This window comes from Schistocerca serialis, chromosome 3 (assembly GCF_023864345.2).
Source record: "Schistocerca serialis cubense isolate TAMUIC-IGC-003099 chromosome 3, iqSchSeri2.2, whole genome shotgun sequence".
Taxonomy (NCBI): Eukaryota; Metazoa; Arthropoda; class Insecta; order Orthoptera; family Acrididae; genus Schistocerca; species Schistocerca serialis.
Window position 1 is genome coordinate 277,522,751 of NC_064640.1, and position 22,004 is coordinate 277,544,754.

The 22,004-nt window shown below is 43.6% G+C and overlaps 1 protein-coding gene across 1 annotated transcript in view; it reads right to left on the reverse strand.

The window, feature by feature from the left end:
• Nucleotides 1-20,421, reverse strand: part of LOC126470062 (thioredoxin reductase 1, cytoplasmic-like) — a 106,429-nt gene extending 86,008 nt beyond the window's left edge. Inside the window, 2 exon segments of the mRNA XM_050097564.1 lie at nt 11,496-11,559; nt 20,195-20,421. Of these exon segments, the coding sequence (XP_049953521.1) occupies nt 11,496-11,559; nt 20,195-20,332 (202 nt within the window). The 5' untranslated portion in view covers nt 20,333-20,421.
• Between the last annotated feature and the right edge of the window lie 1,583 nt (nt 20,422-22,004).

Here is a 22,004-nt window from a genome sequence, read left to right on the forward strand (position 1 = left end):
GAAGAAAGAAATTCCCATTCAGTAAAAGGTTCGTTGTAAGATTCTGACTCACAAGGGGTAAAACATAAGGTGTAAGCTTCAGCCCGCTGTTTCAGGTGAAGGAAAGCAGCTGGATAGGAGGCTGATGCTGAGGCCACTGCAAAATGGTTGGTTGGTTGGTTGTTTGAGGTTAAAGGGACCAAACAGCAAGGTCATCAGTCCCTTGTTTCAAATAGACTCCATTCTGCTAACGGGACATCTCAGTATAGTCAGAAAAATAAAACAGAAAAAGGGGAAACGTAAAAGGGCAGTCACGTTGTCATTAGTAAAAACAAATGAAGGAAGTTGGCAAGAGAACGGACCCAACACTATGCTGAAGCAGCATAGGCAAGACCACCTGTGTCTTAAAAGGTACAACTGCTACAATGCAGAAAGTACGGATGGGAATAGAAAAACTAACCAAGCCTTAAAAAGAAGGGGTAAAAACAGAGTAAAAGGGAAAGAAAAGAGGATTCCGGTCAGGGAGGTGAATCGGGAATCTCTGAACACTGCCTACAGTGGGAGACACCCAAACACTCACCGCCCCGCCCCAACACCAGAGGGAGATTAAAAACTTTAAAACTGAGAATAAAAACCACTCTCCCGGAGGAAACCTAGAACCAGAGAGACCATCCGGGAATCGTCAGCCAACATCAAAGGTAAAGTGTGGGGGAGTCTGTACTTAGCACGCAGAGCCAAAAGAAGGGGGCATTCAACCAAAATGTGGGCCACTGACTGGAAGGCTCCACAACCACATAGCGGGGGTGGCTCATCACGCAAAAGGAAACCATGGGTCAGCCTGCTATGGCCAATGCGGAGACGACACAGTGTGGTCGAGTCCTTGCGGGAGAGGCTAAAGGAAGAACGCCATGGGCCTGGATTCACCTTAATGGCACGAAGTTTATTAGACAGTGGAGTAGCCTCCCAAGAATTGGCCCATGACTGTGCAAAGTGGGATTTGATGTGAAGCCGTAAATCCGCTGCAGGAGGGGTTACAGAAAACGGGGGGTAAGTAACTGCTCCCCCAGCCAAACGATCAGCGAGCTCATTACCCGGGATACCCACATGGCCCGGGACCCATAGGAAATCAATGGAACAAGCAGCACGGTGAAGATCAGCGAGATGGTCATGGATGGCAGAGACCAAGGGATGGCGCGAAAAACACCGGTCAATAGCAACAAGGCCACTCAACGAGTCCGTACATAACAAAACGCGGTTGTGTTGGGATTGTTTAATAAAGGTAAGGGCCCGGGAAATTGCCATCAATTCCGCAGTAAACACCCCACATGAGGGTGGCAGTAGATGATTTTCCGTTCCAACAAAGGACGTGAAGGCATACCCAACATGATCAGCAGATTTAGAGCCATCAGTGTAAAAAACAACAGCATCCCGAAACTCCCATAAAATTTGGCGGAAAAAGGAACGGAACACCACCGGGGGGATGGAATCTTTCGGACCGCGGCGGAGATCCATCCGAATTCGAGGCCGAGGAACTAACCAAGGAGGGGTGGAGGGGAGGGAGCGAGGAAGACAGGACAAAGAAGGAAGCCGAAAATCACGGGTAAGAGACGCAAGGCGCAGCCCAACCGGTAAACCCGCCCGAGGGCGGGAGTCAGGCGGGCGACGTCCATGGTCTGGGAATAGGATAGAATAGGAAGGATGAGCGGGAGAAGAACGGATAGTAAGGGCATAAGACACCAGAAGCTGGGACCGCCGAACAGAAAGGGGGGGGATCCCAGCTTCAACCAAGAGACTATCAACAGGGCTCGTAGGGAATGCACCGGTGGCCAAACGGATACCACGATGGTGGACTGGATCCAGCACGTGCAGCGTGGAAGGAGCAGCTGAACCATAAACTTGACAACCATAGTCCAAACGTGACAGAACTAGAGCACGATAAAGACGGAGGAGGAGGGAACGGTCCGCACCCCAAGAGGAGTGGGCAAGGAAGCGAAGGACATTGAGTTTTCGGAAACATCCTACCTTCAGGAGTCTGATATGGGGCAGCCAAGTGAGCTTGTTGTCGAAAAGAAGACCTAGGAAACGAAACTGTGGAACCACAGGCAATCTTTGTGCAGCGAGATAGAGCTCTGGATCAGGGTGGACCGTAGTACGGCGACAGAAGTGGACCACCCGCGATTTTAAAGGAGAGAACTGAAACCCGTGTGAGAGGGTCCATGCAGAGGCACGCCGTATAGCCACCTGGAGCTGCCGTTCTGCAGATGGCATCGAGGAGGAACTAACCCAAATGCAGAAATCATCCACATACAGGGCAGGGGCGACCAAGGGACCGACAGAGGCCAAAAGTCCATCGATAGCAATGAGGAAAAGAAGGACACTCAAGACAGAACCCTGTGGGATGCCCGTCTCCTGGGTCCGTGGAGAACTAAAAGCAGTACCAACTCGAACTCTGAATGACCGATGGATCAGGAACTGGCGGATAAAAATCGGGAGTGGGCCCCGAAGACCCCACTGATGAAGGGTTAGTAAGATGTGATGGCGCCAGGCCGTGTCATAGGCCTTGCGAAGGTCAAAAAACACTGCAACCAAATGGCGGCGCTGGGAAAAAGCCTGCCGAACTGCGGATTCCAAGCGAAGCAAATGATCGATTGGAGATCGTCCCTCTCGAAAGCCACACTGGTAAGGGGACAATAGATCCCGAGATTCGAGGACCCAAGTGAGCCGACGGGCTACCAGCCGTTCAAGTAACTTACAACCAACATTGGTCAAACTGATTGGCCGATAGCTGTCAACAGATAGGGGGTTCTGACCAGGCTTAAGGACAGGAACCACAATGCTATCCCTCCACTGAGAAGGGAAGTCACCCTGGAGCCAGATACGGTTAAACACCCGAAGAAGATGGTGCCGTTGTGGAGCACTGAGATGTTGAAGCAGCTGGTTATGAATGGAATCTGGGCCAGGGGCCGTATCATGAGAAGAAGATAGAGCAGAAACAAATTCCCATTCAGTGAAAGGTTCGTTGTAAGATTCTGACTCACAAGTGGTGAAACATAAGGTGACAGCTTCAGCCTGCTGTTTTTGATGAAGGAAAGCAGCTGGATAGGAGGCCGACGCTGATGCCACTGCAAAATGGGTCGCAAGATGTTCTGCGAGAACTAATGGGTCCGTACAAATGCCATCTGGGAGGTGAAGGCCTGGGAGGGTGGACTGCCGATGGCAACCTTGGAGAGAGCGAAGTGTAGCCCATACCCGTGACAGAGGGACAGTGGAACCAAGGGAAGAAACGAATCGTTCCCAACATATCCGTTTGCTCTGTTTAATTAAATAACGGGCTTTAGCGCGAAGGCGCTTAAAGGTAGAAAGGCTGGCTACGGATGGGTGCCTCTTAAAGTGTTGCAAAGCTCGACGGCAATCACGGATGGCAATGGCTATGGCCGTACTCCACCATGGGACTTGCAGGCGACAAAATGGTCCAAATGATCGCGGGACAGCAATGTTAGCAGCGCGAACAATCGCGTCAGACACGTCACATAGGACGTCATCAATACAACCCGACAAAGAGAGAGAAAACACGACCTGTGCAGTGTATAGAGGCCAATCGGCACGTTGGGAAGACCAACGAGGTAACCTGTCCATCAGGGAGCGGGAAGGGAGCGAGATAATCAACAGGAAATGGTCACTATCACTAAGCTCGTCGTGTGGCGACCAGTGTAATGAAGGGAGGAGAGAGGGAGAAGAAAGAGAAAGATCAATGGCAGAAAAGGTATCATGACCGGCACTGAAATGAGTAGGGGAGCCATCATTAAGAAGGCACAAGTCGTGGTCTGTAATAAACTGGTCTATAAGAAGACCTCGTCTAGATGGAAAGGCACTGCCCCACAAGGGATGATGAGCATTAAAATCCCGAAGGAGGAGGAAGGGAGGAGGAAGTTGCTGAAGAAGGGCAGTTAAGGCAGCAGGTGTAAGAGTCCTGCCAGGAGGGAGATAAAGATTGAAAACTGTGACCGCAGAGTCTAGGTGGACCCTAACAGCAACCACTTCCAATGTAGTTTGAAGAGGAATCCACGTGCTAGCAATGTCTGTACGGACCAACGTACAAACACCACCAGAAGCCCGCAGGGGTCCGACCCGATTTCCACAGAAAACACGGAACCCACGGAGGGCCGGTGAGTGAGAATCAGTAAAATGAGATTCCTGGAGAACCACACAAGCTGCAGAGTAAGACGAAAGAAGGGATTTCAATTCCGGAAGGTGACGATATATCCATTACAATTCCATTGCAGAACCACAGAACGATGATTTAAATGGGGGCTGAACACGCTAAAGCCACTCATACCGCCGGGTCCCCACCCGTCACCGACAAGGAGGGGGCAACACCCATGAACGACAGGTCAGAATCCGGTTGTGAAGTCGGGGAAGGGACATCTGGTGACACCAGAGGCTCTTTGTCCCGGGACTTATGTTTCTTCTTCTTTTCAGGCTGAGATCGAGGAGGGCTGTGTGGCATAAAGGCGCCAGCTGCAGCAAGATCAGGAACAGAAAGAAACCGGGCGACCTGGGGGCCGACAGACCACGGCTCTCGCGGTCGTCGCGCGGCAGCAGACCTTTGGCCTGGAAGGTGCCGGAAAGGGGCATCCCAGGAGAGGCGCCCTTGACCGGCAGACACCGAAGGAGTGGGACACTTCTCTAGCTGGGGAGGGGGAGCAGCGCCCAGAGGAGAAGGTGTGGGAGCCGCAGGGGAGGGGGGGAGGAGAGGAATCTGGGATGGGGGTAAGGAAGGGGCAGGAAGGGGTGAAGATGTAACCAAGGCGTAACTAGATGTCATGGACACAGGGTGAAGACGTGTATATTTCTTACGGGCCTCTGTGTAGGTTAAACAATTGAGGGACTTATACTCCTGTATCTTCTTTTCCTTCTTATATACTGGGCAATCTGGTGAACGTGGAGAATGACTACCATGACAATTTACACACACAGGAGGGGGAACACAGGGACTCCCCTCATGGAGTGGACGTCCACAGTCACCACAGAGAGGGGCCTGTGAACAGCGGGAAGACGTGTCCAAAACGCAAGCACTTAGAACATCTCATAGGAGATGGGCTGTACGGCTTCACATCACATCGATAAACCATAATCTTAACTTTCTCAGGGAGGGTATCCCCTACAAAGGCCAGGATAAAGGCACCAGTATCAGTGCGATTGTCTTTAAGACCCTTCTGGACACGCCGAACAAAGTGAACACCCCGCCAGCCGAGATTGTCCCGAAGTACCTCATCAGTTTGAAGGATGAAAAATCACACCTTGTACCATATTTAAAGACTGGTGGGGGGTAATGGACACAGGAATTGTGTCAAGATGGGTACAGGCATGAAGGGCCGCAGATTGGGCAGCTGAAGCAGTTTTGATCAGCAACAAACCCGACCTCATCTTGCTCAAGGAGTCCACTTCGCCAAACTTGTCTTCAATGTGTTCCACAAAGAATAAAGGTTTGGTATTGGTGAAAGTATCTCCATCAGTCCTGGTGCAAACTACATAACGGAGGAAAGGTTTCGCCCCTAGCCGACGGGCCTGACCCTCTTCCCAGGGGGTAGCCACGTAAGGGAAGGCCGAAGTGGCAAGAGAAGAAGCACTTGAAGAATCAGTTACACGCAGAGAGACGGCTGCAGAAGAACGGCCTGAGTTCTGGACCCGTATGCGTTTCATTTGCATAGCGTCTGCCCTCCGATCAGGGGCTCTCCTCACGGGCGCCACCCAGCCACAGCAAGGGCCGTCTGGCACGGTGGCCATTGCCAGGAGTTCCGATGCTCCAGCATGACGAGCAACCACTCCAAGGCATGCATGAGGTGGTCACAGCTCAGGTATCAGAAGTGTGATCCCTGTGTGTTCAGGGGGCTCAACCAAAAGGGTACATAGCGACCCCACCACACGGGCTGGCTACCGTGCTGGCTATGCACCCTAGCATCAGACAACGACGTGAAAGAAAAGGTGGAATGTACTACGAGGGCACACGTCGGAGACAATAGGTAAAGTGCTCTTCCCCAAATAGCTCACACTATGGAGGAGAAATTTTGTAATGGAGGTCAAACCCCAGAGGGGGACCAAGGAATGCCAAAAGGAGGAGATGATTACGCAACAAAGCTGGATTGTAAAACCTACAGAACCAGGAAGATAGCGGGGGCCAACATAAGCAAGGACACAAAGAGAGGGAGAGGAGAGGGCAACGGGAAAGGAGCAAGGAGGGGAAAGGGAAGGAAATGCAGCCCTGGAGAGAAAGAAGGCTGCAATAGCTTGGGGCCCTGTGCTCGCCACGCACATATCCACAAAAGAGTTGTGGACCCCCTGGGGGGGGGGGGGGGGGGGCAATTAGATGGAGGTGTTGGTCAATGAGGGCTGAAATTCTTTCAGTGAAAGCACAAGGACTGGAGTTGGTGCTGGACTTCTGGAATGGGATCACTCTGGTAGAGATTATAGGTGGAGGAGTCATAACTGGCGGAGGGCTTCTCCCAGGTAGTCATGGAGATTGGTAGTATTAGGAATTTCTCTTCGTAGTCAAGCACAGACCAGACAATCCGTCTCCTTTCAATTTTAACAGACCTCTCCCCAACTGAACTCCATTTGGAGTGCCATGCTCATAAATATGCCTTCAATTCAGCAGCTTTAATGAAAGCTTGTGTTATTTGTGGACCAAAGAATACAGTATGTCATGTGGAGCAGCATGATGGTTCCCCTAAAGCATTCTTGTTTTCCAGTCCAAGAGAAAATCAAAGGCCACGTAGGTGGCTCAGAACACTTGTGTCACATATGGAGAGAATGACAAATCAAGCAAGGCAAAAATTTTAACGTCACTGATTCATCACATTCAAGAAGCCCACTAAGCTTTCATACATACTTTACGAACACTATTATATGACTGTCAATAGTTGACTCCAGAATTAACAGATGTCACGTATAAGTTCAAAATTCCTGTGTAAGAGTTCAAAAAAACAAAACAAAACATAGTAGCAGTGATTACTTACCCAACCCCCCCCCCCCCCTCTCCTTGCTCATCATGAGCAAAATTAAGAAAATCAATCGTACATAATTAAGAGTCACTGGTGATAAAAAAAATGGGTATTTGTTCTAACACAAAACATCAAGGAATCGTTTAGCTCAGTTTCTGCCCATACATAGAAGGCTGATTGGTTGCAGCTTAAGAGACTAAAACAGCTAGGTCATGAGAGATTTCATCTTGAGTTAGTGGCATCAGCCAGAAATTTTATTATACTATAAAAGTATGAAGGAGTGGTAAAACAGGCCTTGGAAGCAATGATGATAACAGAGCTGAGAAATAACTAAACAAAGTAAAACTTCATTATCAGGGTATGTGGTGAGAGAACCTCCACCCACAACTGACCCCACCAACCTGGTTAAGGATGAAAACAGAAATAAAGAATGCCTTCTATTTTGGAGATTCATAATACTAAAAGCAAGAAGGCTAAAAATTTAATGGACATCATGTTAACTGACAATAATAAAATAAGGTGAGAGAAATGATCACATCAGGAGGTGCATGGGGCCAGGCAAGTGTCCCCCCCCCCCCCCCCCTGAAAAAAAACCATTATAATCAAAATGTTGAAAAGCAGAACACCACCCAATATTCATTGGAGTGCCACCCTTAAAACAGAAAATAGTACACTGCAGAAAAAAAAAAAAGAGGTCAGTGCATCAGAAAGTAATGAAAACAGAGTAAAAGAAGATGACCAGGGCAGCTGGCAAATGAGGTAATGTCAAGGGCTCCCAGATCCAGCACCACCGCATGCTGGATCTGGGAGCCCTTGACATTACCTCATTTGCCAGCTGCCCTGGTCATCTTCTTTTACTCTGTTTTCATTACTTTCTGATGCATATATATATATATAATTTTCTTTGGTGCGGCTGGCGCGGCGGCTAATGGTGGGGGAAGTGTCTGACAGGGAGGGGGGAGAGAATTATTGGATTTCAGTGGTCATCTCAAGGACAGTGGCCTGCCTGGGGGTAAATAAATGGTACAAATGGTAATCAATGGGGTTGTTTGCACTCGCACTGTCTCTGCTTCCAACGAGTTCGCTCACTGACAATATCTGTGCAAGCCATTGTACAGACTCTTCCAGATGCTCTCTCAGGGCCAGTTCAGTTCTGACAGAACATACAGCAATGTAGAAGAGTTGGGGCACATTCATCAGTGAATTGTGTTTCTTGGGCAGAAAAACAGACCATAGAACAAGAGGAAATTAGTAGTTGCAGCTCTGGCAGGTGACAGTAGTATCCACCGCATTTCCAATGGATCATCTACATCTACATTTATACTCCGCAAGCCACCCAACGGTGTGTGGTGGAGGGCACTTTACGTGCCACTGTCATTACCTCCCTTTCCTGTTCCAGTCCCGTATGGTTCGCGGGAAGAACGACTGTCTGAGAGCCTCCGTGCGAGCTCTAATCTCTCTAATTTTACATTCGTGATCTCCTCGGGAGGTATAAGTAGGGGGAAGCAATATATTCGATACCTCATCCAGAAACGCACCCTCTCGAAACGTGGCGAGCAATCTACACCGCGATGCAGAGCGCCTCTCTTGCAGAGTCTGCACTTGAGTTTATTAAACATCTCCGTAACGCTATCACGGTTACCAAATAACCCTGTGACGAAACGCGCCGCTCTTCTTTGGATCTTCTCTATCTCCTCCGTCAAACGATCTGGTACGGATCCCACACTTATTAGCAATACTCAAGTATAGGTCGAACGAGTGTTTTGTAAGCCACCTCCTTTGTTGATGGACTACATTTTCTAAGCACTCTCCCAATGAATCTCAACCTGGTACCCGCCTTACCAACAATTAATTTTATATGATCATTCCACTTCAAATCGTTCCGCACGCATACTCCCAGATATTTTACAGAAGTAACTGCTACCAGTGTTTGTTCCGCTATCATATAATCATACAATAAAGGATCCTTCTTTCTATGTATTCGCAATACATTACATTTGTCTATGTTAAGGGACAGTTGCCACTCCCTGCACCAAGTGCCTATCCGCTGCAGATCTTCCTGCATTTCGCTACAATTTTCTAATGCTGCAACTTCTCTGTATACTACAGCATCATCCGCGAAAAGCCGCATGGGACTTCCGACACTATCTACTAGGTTGAGGACGAAAAACATCAACAAACAAGGGTTCGGAGTCTGATGGTGTAGCATGATCTGGCAACTCTGGGGTCACCAGAGTAGCCTTCTCCTCTTTCACTTCTTTTAGTGGCCAAAATTATTGTCAGAGCTTGTCTGCTGTGGGTGTAAGAATGGAAGAAGAGCGGCAGCCCTGAGACTCACTGCCCATGGATCCTTGAACCACTGGCTGGTGTCAGGTCTCTCTTTTGTGGATTTCCAGGAAGAGGGTTCCTGAGCAGGAGCCTTGTCACCAGTAAACATGAGGAAGTGGTTGCTAAAGACAGTGTTAACAGCAACTGCTAGAGAGGAGGGCCTATATGCCACCGGGTCAAGTTTATTTGTCCAACTACCGGGCGTTGATAGTGAGGAAGTAGTACAAGATGTACTGCTAATGACCTGTCCACATTAGTGACAGACATAGATATCACCGAGACTTCCAAACAAGAGGAAATCTATGACCATAAGCTCCTGGATTTTGCATTCATCGAGTAGGTTAACACATTTCAACGATCAGGGATGGCGACACAGACAGGTGATCGTGCACATAGCGAAGTTTTGTAAAGTGCCTGGCCACAGTCTCCATAAATTAGGGTGTATGTACAGCAAGAAGACAAATGCCAGAAACACTGGCATTCAAAGTGCCTCATTGAGAGTGGAGAAATTAGCACCACATTGCAGTAGCAACATACGAGGCGTGTTTTTTAAGTAAGTACCGTTTTTTTTTTAAGACAAGACAAGACACGCTAAGATACCTCAATTTTATTTTTACATGAAACCCTGTACCTTAATCTACTTTTCTACATAATTTTTGTCAATACTGAGGCACTTGTCATAATGTTGTACCAGTTTTTGAATACCCTCCTCATAGAAGTCTGCCGCCTGTCTTATTAACCACTGCATAACCACAGTTTTGACTTTGTCATTGTCTTGAAGACGCTGGCCACCCAGGTATTTCTTCAAGCGCAGGAACAGATGGTAATCACTGGGCGCAAGATTGGGACTGTATGGAGGATGATCTAGAGTTTCCCATCGAAAAGATGTGATGAGATCTTTGGTCTGATTCACCACATGCGGACGGGCATTGTCTTGCAGCAAAACGATGCCCTTGCTCAACTTCCATGGACTGTTACTTTGATTCTGGTGTGACATAGGCCACCCACGTTTCATCTTCCATAACAGTTTGGCTTAATAAATCATCACCGTCATTGTGGTATTGCTCAAGGAAAGTCAATGCACTGTCTAAACGTTTGGTTTTGTGCACATCCGTCAACATTTTCGGATCCCAATGTGCGCACAATTTTTGGTAATTCAAGTGCTCGGTCACAATGCCATACAAAACACTACAAGAAACATTAGGATAGTCATCCCACAAGGAGGAAATCGTAAAGAGTCTGTTTTCTCTCACCTTATTGTCAACTTCCTGCACAAAACTTTAACGACAGAAGGTCGCCCACTCCGTTGTTCATCATGCACATTTGTGCGGCCGTCTTTAAATGCTCTCTCACCCACTTTCTTACCATGCCAATCATTCATAATGTTTTCTCCGTAATCTGCACAGATTTCACAATGAATATCGATTGCTTTTAGGCCTTTAGCACTAAGAAATCTTGTAACAGCCCGTACTTCACAGTCGGCGGGATTCACGATTATCTTAAACACTCAGTACCCATCGTAAAAAGGAAGAATCAGACTGTAATGGCATCAGTGCGTAGATTAAGGTACAGGCTTCCATGTAAAAATAAAAATCGAGATATCTTAGCACGTCTTTTTTAAATTTCAAAACGGTACTTACTTAAAAAATGCGCCTCGTAATTTTTTATCTTTCCTGGTAGCAATTCTTCCTCAAAAACATGGCTGACTGCACTGGTGTCTACCTTCTTGTAAGTGGGGCCTTGACATGTTGTACACAGTGGATCCCTTGCCTCTCGAAGTGCTCACACAGTGCTTTATCAGACTGCATTGTTAAGTCGCAGTGAAAAATTAATCCCTGTATCGTGTTTTAGGTCTTACAAAGTGTTACAGTAACAGGTACATCACCAAGTTGTTTACAAGAAACAGGTACCTGACGAATTTTGAAGCTAGAAACAATGTTGATATTAAAAAGTGTAATAATAATAGCATTGTGCACTAACTTCAGATTAATGTAGAAAACAACAATTAAATGCACACAGCATAAAGTATTATTATTCCGTTGAAAGGCTGCACGTAAATAAATCCTTTCCAAAACAGTGCAAACAATTTTTAATGTTAACAACTACACACTCTAACACAACATCCAGTAATTTTAACAACAACAGCAATGAAAATAAGGTCAGAATATATCCATTCTTGAAACTCACCTTGGGTTTGATCCAGTTCAAATGCAAAGTAAGGTTCACTTAAGGATTCCATCAATGATTTCACCTGTCATAAAAGATAATTTGTTAGTTGCAGTACAATTACATCATTAACTTTGATTACGTCTATAACATCTTCACCTTGCAATGTCATTGTTAGAAACAGTATTGCCAGTCTCATCAACAGAAGAAGCCCATGACGAGAAGATTTACTAGTGAAGTCACAACTGCTTTACTATAAAAACTGCTCATAGAATGAGCGTTAAAAATATAGCACACAACACTGTCCAAGAGAAATACCAGCAGCAAAGGTGACCTCCAGGAATTCCTTTGGGGTGGAAGTCCAAATTACCTCTGCAATAAACCAGCAATTTTATTTGTTTCATATATAAATTATGAACTATTGTCTAAAACTTGCTGCTGACACACATTGGTGAGCGAAAACATTATGAACATTGTCCTCTGTGGGAATGAATGGCTTTTGGTGGCATTGCAGCCAAATGACGTAGTAAGAAAAGTTTGTAAGCAGAATAGAGATTAAAAGGGAATCATTCTAGCAATGATACAGTCTGCAAATGGGGATATCTGCTGATATAAGTGACTTTGACAAATGGCAGATTGTTATGGGCTGGAGCCTAGGAATAAGCATATCAGAAAGGAAAAGTTGCTCAGCTGTTCATATGCTACTATTTTATCTAGGGAAAGTAGTTGAAGGACAGTTACACTAGGAGTAGGAACCAGATGTTGGACATCTGTGCCTTGGCAGAGAAAGTGGCCAGAAGATCCCTTGTTCTGTAAAGAAAGCTAAGAGGCAATCTGTGGCAGATCTGATGAAATAGTACAATGGTGGTACAGGTATTAATGTTTCTGACCACATCGTTCAGTACATATTTTTGAACATGGGGCTCTGCAACAGACTACCTCTTTAATATAATCCATTACGGAGTTGAGGTAGCAGCTGTCGTTATCCTGGTTATCACTGTTAGCATTCAACCGCGATTCTTATACATATATTTTAACAATGCGTTTCAAGAGACAATGCTCCCATCATCAGGTTGTAAAATCTATGTCATGAAATTAAACGGACTAAAAAGACAAAATACCATCACAAATAGTTGGGAAGTCCATAGAATAAAACAGAATTAAAAGTATATTGGACTGTGAGTCCTCGTCTTACATTGAAGTTGTTGACACCAGTCGATGGCCGTCCCATAGCTACCAAATATGCTGTCACACTGTGCCGGCTCGGGAGCTGTTGTGGACTGACGTGCCTAGGTGTTGTGGCGTGGTTACAGCCATGTGCTTGACGGTAACACTATGCTATTGTTAGCTTCTCACCACTCCGTCAGTGACATGCTACAAGTTTAAAGTCGCATACCTACCCTAAAATAATTCTAAAAACCCGCTAAAAAATCTCATTTCTTTAAAATTATCTTGTGCATTTAGAATATTGCTTTGTATCTTTTCATGGATAGCTATCTCGAATTCCTCTAGTAAATCAAGTTTCCTCCCTTTCTTATCTACATGCAATATTTCTACGTTGTCTTCTATCCTCTTAAGGGGATGGTCTGTTTCATATATATGGTTCGCAACAGCTGATTTGTCATAATTTCCTAACCTGAGTGCATCTTTATGTTCTTTATACCAGATCGCAAATGATCTTCCTGTCTGCCCTATATATTTTGCATCACAAGTTCTGCACTGAATCTTATACACTCCCGATCTTTCAAACTTATTTCTCTTCTCGCCAATATCGTGCTTAAGGCTATACCTCACTAGGTTATTAGTCTGAAAAGCTATTTTAACATCGTATGGCTTAAAAATATTTGCTATCTTTTGTGAGACTGTTCCGTAGTATGGCATCATGATAATTTTCACTTTCTCTCCATCAGGTTTATTCTTTTTGCGCTTATTACTTTTCCATAAGAGTTTTTTAACCATATCTATTCTGTAACCATTATTCATCGCTATTCTCTTAACGGTATTAATTTCAGTCTCCCTACCTTTTTCGCTCATAGGTATATTGACTGCCCTATGCACGAGACTACGGAAAGCAGCTTCTTTATAAGCCTGCGGGTGGCATGAATCATTCGGGATCATGGCAGTCGGGATCACGGAGCACGCATGTTTGTTGTCCTGCTTTTTTATATTCAGGTCCAAGAACTGTAAACAATTGTCAGTTTCATACTCCACGGTAAATTCTATTTTATTATGTGCGCCGTTTAACTTTTTTACTATTTTCTCAATGTCCTTGCGGGAACCATCGACAAGTAACAGTTACTTGTCGATGGTTCCCCCGAGGACATTGAGGAAATAGTAAAAAAGTTCTCCGTTTATAGAAAACGGACTACGACTGATGCCGTGATCCCGAATGATTCATGCCACCCGCAGGCTTATAAAGAAGCTGCTTTCCGTAGTCTCGTGCATAGGGCAGTCAATGTACTTATGAGCGAAAAAGATAGGGAGACTGAAATTAATACCGTTAAGAGAATAGCGATGAATAACGGTTACAGAATAGATATGGTTAAAAAACTCTTATGGAAAAGTAATAAGCGCAAAAAGAATAAACCTGATGGAGAGAAAGTGAAAATTATCATGATGCCATACTACGGAACAGTCTCACAAAAGATAGCAAATATTTTTAAGCCATACGATGTTAAAATAGCTTTTCAGACTAATAACCTAGTGAGGTATAGCCTTAAGCACAATATTGGCGAGAAGAGAAATAAGTTTGAAAGATCGGGAGTTTATAAGATTTAATGCAGAACTTGTGATGCAAGATATATAGGGCAGACAGGAAGATCATTCGCGATCTGGTATAAAGAACATAAAGATGCGCTCAGGTTAGGAAATTATGACAAATCAGCTGTTGTGAACCATATATATGAAACAGCCATCCCCTTAAGAGCATAGAAGACAACGAAGAAATATTGCATGTAGAAAAGAAAGGGAGGAAATTTGATTTACTAGAGGAATTCGAGATAGCTATCCATGAAAAGAAACAAAGCAATATTCTATATGCACAAGATAATTTTAAAGAAATGAGATTTTTTAGCGGGTTTTTAGAATTCTTTTAGGGTAGGTATGCGACTTTAAACTTGTAGCATGTCACTGACGGAGTGGTGAGAAGCTAACAATAGCAGACCAATGCAATAAGGAAATCAGGCGCACAATAGCATAGCGTTACCGTCAAGCACATGGCTGTAACCACGCCACAACACCTAGTCACGTCAGTCCCCAACAGCTCCCGAGCCGGCACAGTGCGACAGCATATTTGGTAGCTATGGGACGGCCATCGACTTGTGTCAACAACTTCAATGTAAGACGAGGACCCACAGTCCAATATACTTTTAATTCTGTTTTATTCTATGGACTTCCCAACTATTTGTGATGGTATTTTGTCTTTTTAGTCCGTTTAATTTCATGACATAGATTTTACAACCTGATGATGGGAGCATTGTCTCTTGAAACGCATTGTTAAAATATATGTATAAGAATCGCGGTTGAATGCTAACAGTGATAACCAGACTACCTCTTTGTAATTACATGTTGATTGAACAAAGCAGACAGTTCCGATAGCTGTGGTGCAGTGGACACTGGATCATCGAGGTCAGACTGTGAAGCAATGGAAATATGTCACCTGTCCAGAAGAATCACATTTCTTATCACACTGTCAACACTCATGTCCAGATATATTGTCATGCAATAAAATGGCTGCTCGAAACCTGCACTAAGACATGAACACGGGCTGGCTGGGGCAGTATTATGCTATGGAGGATGTTCCGTTGGGATTCCATATGACCTGTGGTAGATCAAAGGAATTATTATTGTTGTAAATTGCGTGAACATTACTATGGACCAACCGCATCAATTCAATTCATGCTCTGTGCCTTCCCCGACATACAGAAAAAAAAGACGTCAAGTAAGGAAAGTGGAAGCTGGCTTATGAAGTGGATTCAGAATGAAGCAATGGGTATGTATTACCATTCTGACTAGGATTCAGAGATACTGAGGAAGTTTTTGATTCAGTTTCAACACAACAGTACATGCAGTCATTGACAAGTAAAGTACCGATTCAAAAATATTAGCACACTTAAAAAAAAAATGTATACATTACTGCTACAGCTTCTGTCAGACATCATCAGGCTAGTGGGAAATTCAGAATTTGAATAATGGTCAGGCTAGTGAAACCTGTACCACCAAATTTGTTTTCAGTGACCTCACAGGAAGTTTTCAGGCTCTTAAACTGGGAAAACACTGAATGAAACATATCTGACCACCTACAAATGGGCGATGACATTGTAGAGTTTTGCCACTACTGTGGATGAACATGAAACCCTAATGAATAAACTTATCTTTGAATGTTGCCTTAAAAATGGATGAAAATAATGTTTGAATTAAGAACAAAGGGCATAGAGGCAGTCGAGTTTTTCTTTTCAGGATACTGTAAGACAATAATTGGATGGACTCCAAAACAAATAAACAGAAGAGTAAAAATGGACTGTATAGATTTTGGTAAACTAAATTTATGGTACATGAATGTCTCTAATGTGTTTGAAATTGGAACCTTAGGTTATTATAGTGTTTACTGCCAGTTTGGGCTGTGCAAGCAACTCAAAAATGGACGATTGCTCAATAATCAAAGGAGAGATAGGAAAACAAAATTAATAGATCAGGAAACAGACTGGAGCGGAGGACATAATTATGACCATAATGAAAATAAAATGGAGATGTGTGTGAGATGTAGACAGGCAATGGACAATAGATGGACCAAAAAAGTTATTCATTGGATTCATGAGATCAGAAAGACCAGGAAGATGATTAATGGAAATTGGTTAGAGGACATTAGAAAGCATGCAATAGCAAATTGAACGTGTATCACAAAAGACTGTAATGGGTGGAAATGTCAAGAAGCAGCCTTAATCCAGCAGTATATTTCAACTGGATGATGATGATCCCTTCTCGAGTCATTAATACACAACATGATCAACAATGGCCCTATAAAACTTACTTGGGGTATATCTGTACATGTGGATAATTGTTCAATAAAATGCTACATTCACCTTTCAAGGAGTTTCCAGTTCTAGTGAAAGTTTGTATGTCGCAACACAGTTCTGATAGATTCTGGGTGGTATCTAATAATCAGCTTTTCAAAATTATTCAATCCACCTTGTAGGGTCTACTGTGGACTCTTAGGGTATTCTCAGCACACACATGTATACTGTACAGTGCATGGTTGAAGGAAAATTACTGTATATGCACCACCACCTTTTAATATGTCATTTGTGAGCGAGTGTGGTGTTACATTAATAGGATCCTCCTGCCTGAATGAATTTTTACATCCTGAATACAATATTTTTGCAGTTTACTGTTCTCAGTTTGGAAATACGGAAGCGTCCGATCCCGCCCGTCTGTTCTGACCTATGAGGTCACAAATATGGCAGAAACGACCATAGACCACGATTCCAATATGGCGCATATAAGGTCGGTACGGTACGTACACATTATGAGGACGAAAATACATCGAAAAACAAACACACACACTTTCCACAAAAAGCCTAATGACACTAACGGGACAATGGGGTGTTTTTGGGTGGGGGCAAACTAAATATAAACAAATTTAGACACCCACCCCCATTCAAAACACACAAAACGATGAAAAAACCGACTTCACAAAACTCCCCAAATACCACTAAACACAATATCATCTGGAATCGGACACTTCCCTTGACCTATATTAGCTCAACAGCAGCTCCCGATCCCAAAAATTAGGATCAAACACTTCCTTTGGCCTATATAGCTCAAAAACATCTCCCCATACCAATATCAACAGACACAGCCACACATTGAGATCGAACACCTCCCTTGACCTGCGCACTGTTAATTTTATCAGTCATATCCATTCCTGAACAAAAACAAGAACCGATTAATTTTACTAAAATTACCACACGATGTACAGCGAACAACACTAAATTAACCTTCACACAAAATCGTTAACTCACTGAAACGAATTCCACTACAAACACAGCCAACACACTAACAATTCTGGATAATGAGCAGAAGCAAACTGAGCCCATTACACCACACAAACGAAAACCCTGAACATACCACCAGAGAGCACAACAAACTACAACATGACGACATCTACAAACATGCCACACCCACAAACCGCGCCGTCATGACGTCACACACGACAACACCCTTACGTCACGGGTCAAAGCTGACGAGTGGGATCGGACGCTTCTGTTGACATGTTGTTTATTCATGAAAGATGAGGGAATGGATCATGTCACTGACTTTGCATGGTATAGAGCTATGAGTTTTTGCTAGATCATTTGCTAGGCTCTGACAGACCTAAATGATGCACAACTTCCCACTAAGCTGTCTTAACCCCGCTTCCCAATATTATCTTTTATAACATGAAAGATGCAACATTCTACAACATAAACAAGGGTGATTTTTAGCAACTGAATAACTGCTTTTGTACATATTCATCTGGAGTTTGTCATTTAGTACCAGATTACAACTCCTCCAATTTCGTAAAACTAAAACTTTGCAGTCAGTCATGAGTAGGAAGTAACTTTCTATCAGTTCTAAAACATACACACACAGTCCTAGCCTTAATCAAGGAACTTAGGTTACCACTACAAATGTAGCTACACTTTTATCTCTATAATGACTTAAAATATCATGTTTCATTTCTAGCAAGCTGTTCCAAAATGATTGTGTCATGTTGGTACTGTTCGGCTAGATAATTGTGTCCAAGGAGCATGGGTACTCTATGGCTGTATTACCAATACTCTACCAATGAGTAGCTACTTCTGGATGGTCTGTGTTAGAATTGCATTAATCTACAATAATAAAACAGTAAAATGGACACTACAATAAAAAAAAATGTTCAAAAGTGTGTGAAATCTGATGGGACTTAACTGCTAGGGTCATCAGTCACTAAGCTTACTCACTACTTAACCTAAAGTATCCTAAGGACAAACACACACACCCATGCCTGAGGGAGGACTCTAACCTCCGCCGGGACCTGCCGCACAGTCCATGACTGCAGCGCCTTAGACCGCTTGGCTAATACTGCACAGCAGATGCTATAATAAAATTTCAATTTTGTTGCTAGTGTGATAGTACTCAGTTGCCAGTCAGGTAGTCATTGCTTTACTACTACAAATGAGTATACTGGGTGTTCTTTTACATCACTCAATATTTTTGCTTTAAATAGATCCACTGGAGGGACTGAGCACTATTTTGTACTGCACTAAACATTTTCAGTTTTTGAAGTCATCGTTGGGGAAGTATGAGAACTGCTAGTTATGTCTAGACTTATACTGTGTGACAAATGCAGGTGATTGATATAGAAGTAGCAATTGGTGGATCAATACTGTGCCCCCACCTCATCTTTTTATGGATGGCCTATCTTCTCCAATTGCTGGAAACAAAAAATGGTTCAAGCAATCTGCAGTAAACAGTGGTTATGAATGGAGTTAATTACATTACAAATTCTGAATAGAACATGACAAACCCTCCAAATGTGCTGTGGGATGGGCGCTGCTTAAGTTTTTGAAATTCCATACACTTTTTCAACGCTATTAGTATTAACTGCTATATCAGCAGCCTTTGCAATGGTACAGCAACTGGATAATGGCACTGTCTACATGAAAAAATATCCAAAGACAGATTTTTGCATTCCAAGTACCGTTTTCCCAATACTACTTTCAAGCACTGTTTCAGCTACAAGCATTTGGACACAAAAGTTTGTGCCAATACCTCACCAGAACATCTTGGAGGGTTTTTTAAAAGGGAGTGCAACAGTATTGTGCATTATCTTTCTTGTGGACCAAGACATTCCATTTAACCTCTGTCAATATGTTTTATACTTTGATTTATCTGCAGCACACACTGTATCATAAAAAAGCTTTATTACACTGTTTGTATATCAAGCAGGATTTCTAGCATCTTCAACTATTGTGTAGACTACATATTGTTCTAAGCTTGATCAACCATTCATTTGAATTTCCTCTACATGTCCATGGCCTAAATCGCAAAATTCTAATTATTGTTCATGAAACAAGGGCATTTCTATCTTCAGAAATCTTGAAAAAGTACTTTTTTTCTTAGGATTATTGCATTATCAGTCTGTTACACACTTGTGATTATGCACGATATACTGCAGACTCTACACCGAAGGTAATCTCTACATGAATATCCTCAATCATATCTTGTACTTTCACGTCGCTAGAATTTGGTATCCATACCCTGCATTATAAATATTGCTATACTAAAATAAAAACTTGTAAAGCTGCCACACGGAGATGGAAAAAAAAGCTACCTCTCAACTACAACAATATTTACGGCAAATTGTTTAGAAAGACAACACTTTTTTACACCTCATTTTCTGATACTCGTGTGCCGTAGAAGGAACAACCTGGTGCATGGTAGTTAAATTTCTTATGTTTTTAACGTAATGTAACACATAACAAAGTGACAGCAACTTTGTACAACGCAATCCACTAACAACGTTAATTAAAACATTTCACTGTCAGTAGGCCCTACAGCTCTTAATTTCTGGGTAAAAGGATGCATAGTTACTTGTTTTCAAAGAATGGTCTCTCTATATTTTACAGAATAATTACAGGTCATACAATCTCATACATTCTACATGGAGAACAACAATGTTTAATTAATGTAGTACCCACCTGCTTGCAGAAAGGGCATGTTGTCTTGCTAAAAATTGTTACTTTATTACTATTAATAATGTAGTCTACTAAACTTTCACCAGATAATTTCTCCATAGTGGTAGTTATCTGCTTGAATACCACACTAAATATTTTCATACTCCATAACCTTTACATTAAAAGCACCGCCGCGATATCGCGCACACGTTACTCACTTCCCCCCAAAACAAAACTCTGTCGCAGATCAGCGATGTACCCAACTTATATCCGCTCTCACCACAGATACTAAAAGTTGCAGCGTCACTTATCTTGCACGCAATGACTTGCATGTCATACAGACTCTGAAAGTCACTGGTTGACTACGTCACTTTGCCGGAGCATAACATCGCAACTATCTTTAACGTCCGTTTTCAATACTCATGGCTTGATATTTTAAAATGACAACTCTGCAGTTTTCCCTTGGGCCTCCTTCAAAGCGCCAATATAAGACATACGAATTTGTAAGGCGCAAATGGCCAATAGAGACAGTAAGAATGGATTGGGGCACAGGCAGGACAGTAATGCGTAATTATGACGAATGAAAACGCAGCTGAGATGAGAAGGACATGTAGCCAGGCGAATAGATTGAAAATGGATACAAAATACATGAAATGCCTAAAACGACCTCTCGGGAGGGGAGTGAACGTCATTAGAAAACATACAAGAACAAAATGGATATGTATCACAGAAGATTGTACTTTATTTACACACAGAATAGTCTAACGGATGACTAATGGCTTCAAACGCGAAAAGGATACTTTTGTTAATTTTAAGGTGAGACAGCGCCGAAGGTCAAATAAAGATAAGAGAAACTTTCGTTTACTATGAAACAGAGACGCGTCTTCGGCCATTTAAGTTAAATCGAAGCAATAAAATTCTAGGGACAGCCAACCATGTTAAATTCGTATGGTACATTTTTTTTTCTCTAAACAGGTAGCTAAAGTATCTGCTCTCTTCTGTATTTCCTTCCAGTTATTTCATGTTACTGGGAAATACATTGTACAGCCATGTTAATGTGACTACCGGCTATGTTCTACGTCAAAGTACAATGACCACTCACTGACAGCAGGTGGCAGCAGTAGCAGTGGAGGGTATATAAAACGTTTCGGGGGATTTGGGGGGGGGGGGGGGCGGAAAAACATTCAGTCATAGTCATAATGTGGAGACGGAACGATTTATCTGACATCCAAAAGCGCATGATTATTGGCTTTCAGGCCAAGGGTGGAAGCATTTCAGAAATTGCTACGTTTGTAAGCCATTCGCTTGCAGCCATGGTTAAAGCATACCGCGCATGGTACAATGGCGCTACCCAAAACCAGCGCCGAGGCAACTGTGGCGCACCACGGGCCATAGACGATAGGGGTCGAACAACACAACGGTTGCGGAGATGTGTACGGGCGAATAGACGTTCAACAATCGATCAACCGACCGCCCAGACGAGCCAAGGGGCGACCAATAGCTCTTCAATGACTGCTGCTGCGTCTGGGGCCCCACAGCAGGAGTCTAGTTCACGCATTGCTGCTCATCCGCGACGAAGGCTGGAATTTGCACCCAGTACTGCAACCGGACATCCACTGATTGGCGGCAGATGGCCTTTTCAGATGAATCACGTTTTATGCCAAACACTCTGCAACAATCGTCGAAAGGATCCAGACCGGAGGTTCAAATGGCTCTGAGCACTTGAAATGGCTTTAACCGCTATGGGACTTAACATCTGAGGTCATCAGTCCCCTAGAACTTAGAACTACTTAAACCTAACTAACCTAAGGACATCACACACATCCATGCCCGA